Consider the following 13,973-nt stretch of genomic DNA (forward strand, 5'->3'; position numbering starts at 1 on the left):
GGGCTGAAGGGCCGCACCTGGACAACAGCGCCCAGAGGAACAGGCTCAGAGCATGAAGCTCAGAGTCACCAGAGACGCCTCGGGGACTGCACCCTCAAGTACATGCCACAGAAGAAAGAAGACACAACGCCACCCAACAACCGTCCCAGCAGCCGAGAATTGGAAACAACCACCCATCAGTGAAAACCAATCAATGAAAAGATAAGCAAGATGGGCATGTCCATGCCATGGGACATCGCCCCGCCACAAAGAGAAGGGAGCTGACAGGTGAGTCAAACTCAGGAACCCTGTGGACGGGCCGGGAGATGCCTGCCCTGCAGGAGAATCCCCAGAACAGGCAGATCCAGGGACAAAGCTGATTGACAGCCAGGTAAGTGGTGGGAAGGGAGGCAAAGAGGGACCGGAACAGACTGGGGCCTATTCTGAACCAGGAGTGGAGATGGCTGTGGAGCAGTGTGAACCGAGTGAACACTGGTAACTGTAAACTCCAAAAAGATGAATTTTATGTTATGCAAATCTCAACTTAAAAAAGGAACAGATCAGAGGGACGTGACAGAGGAACCACTGTCCGTACCAGGTCAACAAGCAGCACATTCAAAACAGAAAATTTTCCCCCAGGGTTCTCTGCAACACCTCCCCCAACAGGTAGCTTTTGAAAGTAGTTGTGCACTGGAATGTGTCCAATGCCACTCTCCCTTCCCAAACAGAAATGTGAGACACTCAGGCACACAGATGGACCTACGCCACGCAGCCGCCCCCCGGGTTGGGGCTTGGACATAGGCTCCTTCCCAGTGGGGTCTTCGCACCCGGGGCAGGCACACATCAGCACGGCCATTGGCACTGAGAACACCTGTCCAGCATGAGGCGTGGAAGAACCGGCTTTCTGAGAAGATGCCCGAGCCTCAGATCACCAAGAGGCATCTCACAGAACACTGAGCACTGAATGTCACTCCAGGCTCTGCTGTGTGGCACCTACTCCACAATCCCTCCCTGGAAGAAGGGCTACCAGCATGTGCCATCTGGGGGACAGGAAAGCAGGAGGCTGAACAGGGACAGGCACCTGGCCACTTCAACCTCCACAAGCACAGCACATGAGACAGCCCTTCCCTTCCAGGGAGTTGTCCCAGGAGGTGGGGACCAGAAGGTACCTGACTGGCCACAGACACCAGGTTGTTACCCTCCCCACTACTGACCCAAGTGGCCACTTAGATGTCCAACAGCAAATGGCTGTCTTAATACCCGGCAGGCATGGACCCCCCACCAGTATGTACCTGACTTGCCACCAGGTATCACTATAATTAGTCATTGTAATTGAAGCCCAATGCAATTAATTACATAATTTTGAAGTGTTCAAGTTTAATTCCATTAGAATTACATCATGAAACCGGGGAATTACAAAGGATTACGACCAAAAGCAAACAGAGATGAATAAAGGAACCCAGGCTGACTCCCACACAGCCATCACAGCCGTCACCCGTGCAGAGCTCGTGCCCACCGTCTACCTGTTTTAAGTAAGCCTTTGGGGTCCAGCTGGGTATGTGTCTGTACCAGTCACCTCTGGCAGCACCCACACCCTGCACCTAGGTGCTGGGAACACTGACTGGCTGAATGCTGAAAACAGGACACTGAAGGCCACTCCTTCTGTGGACGGTCCCTGTCCCTTCCAAGGCTGCTGTTCCCAGCCTCAGCTCCTCCGGCCCCAGTGGTGGCCTGTTCAAGCTCTAGTCTCTAGCCCCTTCTCAGACATGGCCTCCCTCTTCCTCCCAGAGCCCTCCCCGTAAATGCCAGAGGAAACTAAAAACAAATAATAATAATAATAATAATAATAATAAACTCTAGAGTCACCTAAAATCTCTTTTCCCACGATAATTCTGAGAAAAATAAGCTGATACCTACAAGTGTCATTGGGACAGGCTGCTTTTCTCAGGACAGATGGCCACCCACTCACCTCTCATAAGCTGGTCTGTCACTGAATGCATACCCCACACCGCCTCCCCAGGGAGTGAGGACACAGCCACGCAGGGTGCTGTCCTGCCAAGGTCAGGGGGCTGCAGGACTCTGAGTCCAATATTAGAGCAGGGGCTAGTTCAACTCAACTCCCAGGGCCCGGAGAGCGGGGCTCTGGTCTCGGCCATCACGGGGTTAAATGCAAATATCAGCACTGAAAGTCCTGGATAGAAGACCAGTCCAGTGAGTGCAGGCCTCTCCAGGGCCCTGGGGTCATGCCATCAGGCCTCTCTCCTGCTTGACAGTTCCCTTTTGAAAATTCTTTCAACAAATTTGCTTTATACAGAGATGGGGCACCCGAGAACAGCAGGCCAGCTGAGTAGGGGCTCCTTTCAGCCCAGCACATCACAGCACCCCAACATCAGATGGAGCTCACTGGCAGAAGCCTTCACTGGCTGGGGAATGTGGCAGCAGTGACTGTCCTCAGAGGATCTCTTGACTTTGGGGCTGGGGCTGAGATGACTCTTGGGCCAGGGGAGGAAGCCAGGCTCCACCACAAGGTGCTCTCGCCTGGTCCACCCACCCCGCTCCACCTCCAGCTCCAGCTCTCAGAGCCCCAGACACATGCTGAACCCATCTGAGTCCCCTGGAGCCTCCCCACAAGGACCCCACAGCTTCAGCCCAGTCCACCTCTCCTCCACAGCAGAGATGGCATAAGGCTGCCTGCGGCTGAAGGATATGGAAATGACAGCCCCCAAAACAGAGTGGCCTGGGAAGAGGGAGGGAGGAAGGAGGCAGAACATTGATAACATTGATCCTTTCCCAATACATCCTTTCCCAGTGACAAGCCAATCCCTGGGAAGGAAGCAGACATCATCCAGTGACAAGACAATCCCTGGAAAAGGGCAAGCATTGATCCTTTCCCAATATGTCCTTTCCCAGTGACAGTACAATGGACCCTCCATTCTTGTCCTGTAAAAATTCTACCAGGAAAAAACAAACTTCAAACCTGTCTCCTGTCTCCCGTCTCCAGACTGATAAGTTCTGTTGAAGTCGTCAATGGTTAAGTTACTTCCCAGTGTGACCTGTACAAGCACAGACTCCTACTGTAAGGGCGGGCCATTTTCTAACCAGAAAGTAACGCCTGACACTGATGCTGAGTAAAGGCTTTGCTGAGTTTGTGAGGTCTGCACCCACGTCGGTCATTCTGTCCTTACAGAGGCTACCCCAGAACAAAGCAAGGGCCCAAACCAGCGCCCGCCCACCTCTACTGCCAGGAAACCAGAGCTCACAGTGAATGAAAAACTTGAAATAGAAATGAAAAGCTCGGGTCCTGTCACCAATAGGCACAAACTGCAGACCCAGGCTGTGAGCAGCAGGACCTCCCTCCTGCCCTCTACCCAACATCACAGCACCCGAGCTCGGGAGCTGGCGCGTGAGTTAAGGCTCCAGCTCCAGTTGCTATCCTCAGAGCCAACCTCTCCGTCAAATTTAACCTTCTCTTGGCCCAAGGGCTGTACCCCGGGAATTCCTTCCCCAGAGCCCAAATCTCACAAATCCCAAAAGGAGCACAGCCTCTTCTCCCTCCATCAGGTCCCTATAGAGGGAGGTCCCTTCCCCCAGGGACATCCTGGTGCCCTGGGCCCCTACAGCAGCCCTCACTTCCTCAAGTCCATGCAAATACTCCTGCAGCCAGACAATGACATCACCCCACGAAAATACGGGGGGGGGGGGTACTTTCTTGGACTAAATGAAGAAGCAGGAGAGCATGCAGGCTCTGAAGGCCATTGCTCTGACACTGGGCTGGCCCCCTGCCAGGCCACAGCAGAGCTTCTGGGGGACAGGCAGACGTGAGCCAAGCCGTTCCTTTCCTCCAACACCTCCAACTTGATGTCCAAACCTGAGCTCTGAGCACTTCCTGCTGCTGGCTGCCTCTGACATGTGCTGGGCTCTGGTGACTACAGTAAGCACTTTCCCAGGTCCTATGGGGATCTTTCCTTCCATTTAGGCCACAGCGGACTCAAAGAATAAGTCTCCATCAAAGAACTGTTCTGCCCAACTCTGTTTTCAAAAGTGCGGATTTTTGTTTTATTTATGTGCCACAAATACAATTATGCATGTTTAACCAACATAAGCAAAGAAAGAATCTAATAAACAGGAATTTTTAAAAAATGAAACACATATTCTATCGATAGTCTCTCAAACAGCCATCTTAATATAAGTGACCCACCTTCCACAATATTAAGAAGAATCAATTTGGGCTGGGGGTGCAGCTCGGTAGTAAAGATCTTGCCTAGAGCGTGCTGGGCCCCAGTTCAATGCACAGCACCACACACACACACAAAAAATCAAGTTTGCACTCTGAAGCTCACTAGTTGAGAGAGTCTCACATCAAAACACAAAAGACCCATCCCTTGACAGAGGCCTTGCTCTCCTTCGGAGTTACTAAGCATGGAGGGCCCTGGAGCGAGACAACAGGTGCATAACGACAGAGGGTGGAGGGCAGGTACCTGCATGGTCAAGCCAGCGGGTGCTGCAGTGGTGACAGGTGGACAATCTGAGGCACGAATGAAGGACCTGGAGCTCTAAGGAGCCTCCAGAGACCCCAGCCACCCTACAACTCTTCTGCTAGAAAACCCTCCCCAACACTGAGCCAGGTGCGCAGAACTGGGCTCCAGCTCTGTCTCTCTAGCGGGGCTCTTCCCTGCCCAGTCCCCACCATCTCATTTCCATGCCCTTCCTGCAGCCCCCCAGGGCCTCTGCACACAGCTCCATTAAAGCCTCACCCTGGCCATCCCACCCACTTGTGCCCACAGAAGGCTGTCCATTCCTGCAAGCAGGAAGCAGAGGGCGAAGGAAGGAGAAATGCAGGGAATCAGGCTGGACACTCAGGTGCACAGAGCGGGGAAGGAGGCTTCCCAAAGTGAGGGAGATTCTGAGGTCATTCTTGTTGGAAGGAAGGTCTAGGTCAGGTGGAGGCGCCTATTAGGAACTGCCTGCGTGCCTGTGAACATGGGCTCCACTAGGTACCAACATGAGCACTGTGGCATTTAATGAGAGGCATGACAGGAGGCAATTGATGGCTTGGGAAGACTCATCTGGCAACCACATCCATACATCCATAATGAATTGTGACCTGCTTCAAATGGACAAATCTGAAACAAGACTATGTACTCAGGTCCTGTGCATTAGAAAAGACCTAGATCACACATGCAATAAGCAGCCCCCAGAACTAACTGCACACATGCAAAAAAGATTTCATTAAAGTATCAGCATGCTATAAGACGACAGCATAATTACACACCAACGCAGAGCCATGTAAAACAATCACAAACCACTTCTAATTCCTCTGGCAGTGACCTTCAACCATAACTGGCAATGCTTTTCCTTTCCCACTCCCACGTCAAAAGCTGACAAACTGGTACCAGGGCTGAGGAACGGGTGGAGAAGAGAGATGACCCAGCTTTCCCCCTAGGACAGCCAGCTCCAGGTGACAGCTTTATGACTGCATGGCACAGCTCACCAAAGCATCTGGCCCCCTCAGCCCACCTGCGCCCTCGAGGTCTGTGGCCAACAGCCACCTGCTAGGGGCGCTCTGCAGCACCTAGGCCTCTGCCTGGCTCTGCGCCCACACAGGCCCACAGAGCAGAACATGACTCCCAGTGTGAACTTGTCTCTCACTTGACCCAACAATGCCAGGCCATGCATTACGGCAAAAGTCAGGAATTGAGGTACTGTTGAAGTGAGCAAGACCACTAACAGAAACGACGTTTCCGCACTGCGTCAACAAGCACTCCCATGCTCCCAACCTGGCTTCAGAGCTGTGCGCCTGGGACATCTCTGCTGTGGGAACAGCGAGGTGAAATCCGACTTACAGCCCTACTCACAATTTTACTGCAGTTTCTGGGTACTGAGGACCTTTGAAAGGTCTGTGTTCCACGGACCACTGGGGCAGAGAAGAATGACCTAACATCAGACAGCACAGGTTGAAGTTCCAGATCAACTACCAAGGCAAAAAACAAAATGAAAATCACGTTTTCTGCCACACCTTTTGGGGTGATGAAAAAATAGTGACAGAAGCAACAGAATGTTCCTCTTTCCAACGGGAGAACCAAAGTCTTTTCCAACCCTCATTTAAGAAATTAGATGTACAATTCCCTCCAGCAAGAATTTTATTTTTAATTTTCATTTACATTGCATCTTTCTTCCAAGAATCTCAAAATAATGGAGCACCACAAATACTTATTCTAAAAAGAAGGAGAGAAAAAAATAAAACAGTTGTCACACACAGGAGAGGACAGGCTTGACAGAGCAGGATGAGCAAGAAATGACAGGTAGAGGTGACAGCAAGAGCTCGGGGCTCCCATTGCGCAGGCTGAGGGCGGCTCCTTAGCTGCCCTGCCTCAACCCACAGCCCCGGGCCTGCTGATGTTTGCAGCTGCAGGCTCCTGAAGACTGCATTTACCTTCCAAGTCATCTACTAACTTTTACCAAATCCTCCTCATTTAAATAATTATTTCTCCCCTAAAAATAGGAGGGAAAGTCTTAATAAACCAAAAGACTCACAAGTCCAAAAGAACCACTGAACAAAGGTGCCTCAGAAGAGATCATATCCTTTTTGGTCTTAAAAAGGTAAAACTATGGGGCTGGGGTTGTGGCTCAGTGGTAGAGCGCTCGCCTAGCACGCACTAGGCCCTAGGTTCGACCTTCAGCACCACATAGAAAAAATAAATTTAAAAAAATCATAAAGGTATTGTGTCCAACTACACCTAAAAAAAATCAGTTTTTTCTTTTTTTTAAAAAAAAAAAGGTAAAACTATGTTACAAAACTAAACAATCACAATCTACTAGGGGGAAAGACCCAGTGTAAGAAAGACGATCTTGCTTGTAGGGGGAAATGGAAAGAAGCTCTGAGCAGAGTTTGGTTTGTTTCATTTTTTCATGTGCCGGATGGACAGGATCTGAGCGTCTCACATTTAGCAAAAAACTGTCAACACCCAAATAAACTTTTAATGACAGTAAGAATGGCATTCTACTACTCACAATTTCGCAATATTCGCTTAAGAAAGAGCTAATGTGTCCAAGTGTTTTTCCCTCAACCAAACTGGGAACACCTGACAACCACAGGTAACTTGTTAAAAAATGTTAACCACATTTACTTATTGAACACGTTCAGCCAGAGAGAGAAACATGTCTGTGACGCAGGCACAAAGCAACGCCAGGAACAAGCTGGCATCTCAGAGTTTCAATGCTGGTAGTCCCCCCGCCCATGCCCCCCAGATTAATTGTACAAATTCCAAATGGTCAAAAGCATCCAGGATTTCAAACATCAGCTGATGGAAGCAGCCTTATGCGAGACCCAGGGGGTCCAGTGGCTCCCAAGGATTCTCCCGCTCACAGAAGAGTGCCCGCCGCCTTGGCATGCCCTGCTCGGCTTCACACACACTGTTCTGGAAGGAAGCAGGACTGTCAGTTCCACTGGATGTGAATCTCCCACCTACAATGCTAGCAAATCCCTGCAGGCAGACCCCATCCGCTTTCCTCACGGTCTCCTGTCTGACTGTGCAGGAGGACCCTGTGGGTGGGATCCCTACCAATTCCACTTGGGGGGTCTGGCAACCCTGTGGCCCAGGACTCTATTACTAAACACAAGAATTCTACCAAGGCCCGCGCAGACTACTGCAGTAAGGAAAAGTCTTCAGACTAAAATGAAGAAATTGACAGCCTTTAATTTGTGCATTAACATCATCCTATAGGAATTAATTACAGCCAGAAGGAGAATTATTTTTTATCAGAGAGTTGTTTGCTCTCTAAAGCAAAGGCTTTTAGTGGGGTTTGCAACAATTCAGACATCTCTCAAAGACAGTGTGCGACCTCATTACATTTTTAAACTGTGCCACATTGTGTGAATAGGCACAAGCACTTTTTAAAAATCTTTAAGCCACAATCCAGGTGCGTCCAAGCGGCTTCTGGAGTGGCATCAATGAGAACATCAGCACAGAGTCCCCCTCCATTCCCAGTGAAACCCCCCTCCCTTGCAAGGACACACCTCTGCTCCACCAACCTTCCCAGAGAGGGGCTGGGAACAGAAGTGATGGCAGCTGGCAACTGCAGCAGGACCAGTGGCCAGAGGCAGACCTCAACTCCTCCTCTGAAAGCCAGCACCTACACCCAGACCAAACTCGCTTTGGAAACACAGAGCAAAGCAGGGCCATCACCTGTGTTCAGGAGCACAGCTTGGAAACTACAACAGGAAAAAATCATGTAGACGATTCCAAGGGTCCCATTATTAGGGCTCCACACCAAGTTCACATTTTTTGGTTGCAACCGAAATTTATATCTCTAAATGTAGAACTTTTAGGGAAAATAAATTCTAAATGCTAAATCATATTTAGGGAACAATAAAATGTACCTACACGCTCGGGTCAATAAATGTTTATTAAATCAGAGGTTGCAAAGAACTCAGAACTTCTTTGCTATAAAAGTTACATAACAGCAGATAATAAGTCGCTTCTCTCCCGAGGCCAGCAGCGCTCCTTTTTCTCTCCACCATCACACACACAAAATTCTCTCAGTGCCCAGGTATCCACAGGCATCCGATCCCTAAAACGCCCAGCATGACTGGAACGTCCACATACACTGTGGTGGAGAAAGAGAGAGGCCGTGAGGCCACTCTTCAAACAGCACTAGTGAGATGAATAGCCACAAGTAAAAAGTGTCCCTGTGCTGGGTTACAGGAAGGCTCAAATACAGGATTCCAAGAATTCCACCTGTTTCCAATTAGATACCAGAATTGCTGGAGTGTTTAAACTACATTCACTTGCTACTTATACAAAACAATTCTTCCGGGTTTTTTGAACATTTTAAATACGTTAAAATAAGATTAAGGATCTGGTTTAAACAATCAGAGGCAAGGAAATTTCAGCTGAAACCAAAACTATCTCTCAGCTGCGATAATGCAGAGCTTCAGACAAAACAAAAGGGCTAGGCAGACACGTTTCTGTCTGTGAAATTACCAATAAAAATCAGACTTTTGGTGGGGAGAGCACTTATATTTTTAAAGTTGCATGTTAAATAATTCTAAGTAGGCTTTAAATAATTCCTGCAGTGACTTATGATCCTGTACAGTAGAATCACTTTCACAGTAACTTTACATGTCATTTGTGTCACAGCCCAGCAGACACACCTGTCTTAAACATGCAAGATTTACATGAGCCACCAAGGGAACACTTGGCAGAAAGTGAGTCCAGCTCTGCAGAGTTCTTCACAAGATGAATTTCTCCTAAAAAATTGACAAGTTTTTTCCTAACAAATGGGTCCTTGCTTCATGTCACTGTAGTGCTGAAACAAACGTTCCCCCATTGAGACCCAGACTGCAGCGGAGCCCGAGGATGGTGGGGCTGCTTAGCGGGATCCTGGAGCCCCAACCCCAGGGCCTGCCGGCTCCCACACTCGGCCCTGATGGGGTTTCTTAACTGAACAGCCACAGAGAAAAGGCATTTTAAATAGCCATTAAAGGTCCTGGGCTCAAAGGGGTCACCAGACAGCATTCTTGAGGTTAGTTCAGTGGATTAGGAGAGAATCATTCCTGAGAGGACCAGGCTGTGGGTCCCCTTTCCAGCTCTCCTGTGCTGACTCCTGACAGAACACACATGAAGTTGGGAACTCGGGCAAAGCATCTTTGCACCGCCGATCAAGAGCTGCCGGTGAACTACTCCTGCACTAGCCTGCACCTTCGGGAAAAAATAATAATGGTTTCACCCAAGAGAAGCCTTGAATCAGCTGATAAGGACCCCACATGCCCGATCTCTAAGGCACCTACAGTAAAAAAAAAAAAAAATACAAGAAAACAAAAACAGGGGCAGCGGCAGTGAAGTTTGTTTATCCATTATTCCATCAAAGGCACTGAATGAGATATTTTAATTAAAATAATAGACCTCTTCTGCGGTACCGTCTGGGACAGCTGGCAACACGCGATTCTGTAAAAGGAGAAACAACCAGAAAACGAACTTGCAGTAAAACTAAAATAGTCCTCTGATTTTGAAAAAGAAGACAAGTTTTAGGGTTCACTTTTGCAGAGGATCCTTAAAGGGGAACACAAGCCATGACCAAGCAGAGAGAATACCCCCAAGAGAAGCCAGCCACTGGCAGGCCCCACCCCAAAAGTTCAAGCTCCATTAACGCATAACAGAGTTACATGAGCTGGTTTTAGAAAGTGCACTTTTTTCAAACTTGTGTTTAAAAGATAAATTTATACAATGGTATTTTTCTTATTAAAAAAAAAAGTCTGGTTTTTACAAGTCTGGGATAGGATGAAAACTTGTCCAACGAGTCTTAGCAACGACAGAGCTCTGAAACGTCCATACTGCAAGCCTCTGGGACTAAAAAGGAAGCAAAATAGAGAACAGTCTTCAGAAACTCTTCCTGGGCTTTCACCACAAGACCAAAGGTGGCTTCAGGACCCAGGAAGCCCCAAGCTCCACGGGGCCGTGGAGAGGCACAGAACCATCCGAATTCACCCAGATCCGCTGCAGTCTCTAACATGGATCTGCCTGGCAGAGACCAAGTCTCTCTACCTTCAGATGTTTGAAGTCCCAACCCTCGCTGGGCTCTGCAGGCAAGCAGACCTCAGTACCAGGGGTCTGCAAAGCCGAGAGAGTTCAAACTAATGACTTCTCTCTCAAATCGCAGTCTCACTGGCCCATTCACCATCTGCGAGAATCAAAAGACCTCCCTGGGCCCACAGAAAGGACCAGTCTGGCCAGGGAACTTTGGCATTCCATGTTCAACTGACATTTTCAAATGTGCGATGCAGCAGCCATAGGAAACCATCTAAGGCCAAATCCCTACCACCAAGAGGCATTATTCTCAGTACAAGAATAATGTTCGGAGAAAGGATCTATTTGGTGGTTGCTGTTTTTCAAGATCAACATAAAGTTCATTTGAGTAAACTACCAGAAATCTTTGAATCGAATCCTGAAGCCACACTGTTAAATGTCGCTGTGATCCCCTGAACAAGCACCTAATCTATTGGGGTGGAGAGGAACTATTTATACCAAGTTCATAAAATCTAATAACTCTCTAGAAACCAAATCCATTTCCCAGGCAGTTCTGCCAGGATGCTTAAAAAAGAAACTTCATTGATATTAAGCTAGGATGTCACATTTAAGAAGACAAGAGGGAGAAAAAATTAAGGTTTGTCCCTTAAAACTCCACAACGGGTTTTACAGTAAGCACAGGAATTAAATTATGGTAAAAGGGAGCTATTTTTACTAAAACAGGGTAGACCAATTTATCAAAAATGCCATTCGGCTGTGTTCATTACATTCAGGAATCTAATTTACACAATAGACACTTTGGAGTAATCTATTTTGGTCAATAAATACTCAAACTCCTTTAAGTTTTAATCTTATCGGAAATACATATTTCACATAGTCTTCTTCCTAGTTAAGAGAGAAATTTGAGGAAATTTCATAACGACTATGAGTCTGCTTTATCGTTCTTCCGTCGGCGAGGGCAGAAAACAAGCACATACAATTAAAGTTGTCAGACTCCACTCATATCCGCTTTAATCCAATCTGCCTGGATTCTTACAAGCCTCAATGTGGAATTCATTTTCTCCTAAAGGTGCGGTCGGTCACTATCCCCCAGCCCACCGGGTTAGTAAAGTTGGACCAAGTTCACCTTCACGCACACCTCAGAGCTGGGAGCAGCAGCGGTCCCCAGAGACGCCGCAGAAACCCCCTCCCCACCTCCCAGCACCAGATTGCCCTGGGCCCTTCCAAGCCGCAGAGCCGTCCCCACTCCCGCGCCCCAGCGCTCGCGGAGCTTGGGGCCGCTCACCTTCAACTTGTCTCCGGCTACGCACAACATCCACCTGGCAGAGTCCGGGGGCTGTCTCAGCGTCGCGGGCGCCGAGCTGGCCCGTGCGGGGCGCAGCCCTCGGGCGCTCAGCTCCTCCGGGTCGGGGGTGGCAGGCAGGAACGCAGCCCCGGAGCACGGCGGCAGCTCGGGCGCCGGATGGGGAGCCCCGGCAGCAGTCCCTCGCGGAGCCTGGGGGTCGGCACGGGGACCGTGGTCCCGCACGCCACAGTCCAGCGGGGCCCCCGGGGCTCTGCTTTCGAAAACCTGGCCAGCAAAGCCGCCCCGGGGCGGATCTGCCGTGCGCTCCATAGCGCCGGCGGACCCCGCGGGGAGGACAGGCTCCCCGAGCAGAGGGCCGGAGAGGAGCCGGCGGCGGGTCACTGTGGGCCGCGGGAGTCCCCGGGCGCGCGGCAAGGGCCGCCCGGAGCGGCGGCGGAGAGGAAGCGCCCCCAGCCCGGGAGCCGGCGCGCCGCGCGGGGCCTGCGCTCAGGGAAAGTTGCAGCCCGCCTCCCTCTGCCGCGCCCGCGCCACCCGGAGGTCCCGGGAGCCGCGACCCACCGGCACCGCGCGCCGGGCGCCCCCGCCGCCCCGCGCCAAGTTTCCCCGAAGCGCCCCCGCGGGGGACCCCGGGTGCGAAGCGGCAGGTCCGCGCCACTCGCGCCGGCACACAAAAGAGCGGGGCGGCTGCGGGGCTCGCGGGTGGCCCCGGGGCGCTCCCGGGACGTAAACAAACCAGGGGTCCGCGCCCGCAGCCCCGCCGGGAGCAGGAGCGGCGGCGCGCCGCGGCCCACTGACAGCCGGGGGCGGCGGCCGGGGCCGGGCCGGCCGGGGCAGGGAGCGCGGACGCCCGCCCGGCCACCCGCCCGCCTGGCCGGAGCCGGGCCGCGCCGCCGCCGCCGCCGGTGGCCGCTCTGACCCTCCCCCGAGCCGGCGGCACCACAGCGCCACCAGCCCCAGCTCCGCCGCGCCGGCGGCAGTGGCGGCGGCGGCTCCTCCTGGAGAGGCAGGCGCTTCACCCCCCACAGCAACTCCCCACAAACTTTCCCCGGGAATACGGCGGGCCGGGGGCGCGGGCGCGCGGGCGGGCGCCGCCGCCGGGCCGCAGCCCCCTCCGGCCGCCCGCCGCCGCCCGCCGCCCGCGCCCCCTCGCGCGCGCGCCCCGCGGGCCGCCCGGCCGCCCCCTCCCCGGTCCCGCGGCGGCGGCGCTGGCGGCGGCGGCGGCGGCGCAGGGCCGGGGGGGCGCCCGGGGTGGGGGCAGACACCGGGGGCAGCGGTGGCGGCGGCGGCTCCCGGCGCCATCTTGGGCTGATCGATGAATTGAACAAAGAGGATCAATTTCCGATCAAGCGAGTTATCAATGGGGGCCGGGGAGCGAGAGGGACTTGTCCCCGACTCGGCCCCGCTCTCCCCGGCACCCCCTCCTCCCCGCCGCCGCGGCCCCCCGGCGGCCCGGCAGCCCGGGGCCCCGGGGGAGGCCGTGACCGCCCGCAGCCCCCACCCCCGGGCGCGAGGCCGAGCGCGGAGAAGCCTGACCTGCAGCTGCTGTAAATCAAAGCGCTTCCAATATTGAAACATCGATCCCACATTGGCCGCCATCTTGAGACATATTGAGACGGAGTGAGAGGCTGATAGAGAGGGGGCTGGAGTTCAGGAGCCGCCAGGAGGCAGCAGGCGGGCGGCGCCAAAACCCGGCCTGGAGCGGGCCGCCGCCGCCGCCACGGCGGACGCGGACTCCTCCTCACGGCGCCGCCGCAGCCATGGCGAGCCCGAGCCGGAGCCGGACTCGGAGCCCGGGGGCGCGGCGGCCGCCGGCCGGCCTGACGCGCGCGGCCCTGCCCCCTCGTCGCGCGGCAGGCGCCCGGCCCGCGACCCCCGCCCCTCCCGCGCCCCCAGCCCCAGCCGCGGCTACCGCGCGCCCGGCCCCGAGGGGGCGCTGCGGGGCGCGAGAGGGGCGCAGGGCCCCGCGGGAGGCCCCGGGCCCCGCTCACCTGGGGCGCAGGCTGGACCCCCGGGGGTCGCGGGCGGACTAGCGCAGCCGCTCTTGGCTGCCCGCGTGGGGCCGTGCGCAGCGCGAGGCGGACGCCGGCGCTGTGTTCGCCCCTCTGCTCGCACGCTGAGCCGCCGCGACCACCTGCCCAGGCCCCGACCCCGCGCGGCCCAGG

General features: G+C 53.4%; 1 protein-coding gene across 6 annotated transcripts in view; it reads right to left on the minus strand.

Moving 5' to 3' along the window:
* The window catches only part of Cux1 (cut like homeobox 1), a 316,712-nt gene extending 303,159 nt beyond the window's left edge, over positions 1 to 13,553 (minus strand). For 2 of the 6 annotated variants that reach the window (XM_027952928.3, XM_027952927.2), the window contains exon 1: positions 13,345 to 13,507. In XM_027952928.3, coding sequence (XP_027808729.1) covers positions 13,345 to 13,407 — 63 coding nt within the window. In that variant the 5' untranslated portion in view covers positions 13,408 to 13,507. Of the gene's footprint in view, positions 1 to 11,790; positions 12,241 to 13,344 lie in introns of those variants that run through there. The other 4 variants (XM_027952926.2, XM_027952923.2, XM_027952930.2 and 1 more) reach the window with 4 other exon arrangements.
* Between the last annotated feature and the right edge of the window lie 420 nt (positions 13,554 to 13,973).

Source organism: Marmota flaviventris, chromosome 19 (genome assembly GCF_047511675.1).
Source record: "Marmota flaviventris isolate mMarFla1 chromosome 19, mMarFla1.hap1, whole genome shotgun sequence".
Classification (NCBI taxonomy): domain Eukaryota; kingdom Metazoa; phylum Chordata; class Mammalia; order Rodentia; family Sciuridae; genus Marmota; species Marmota flaviventris.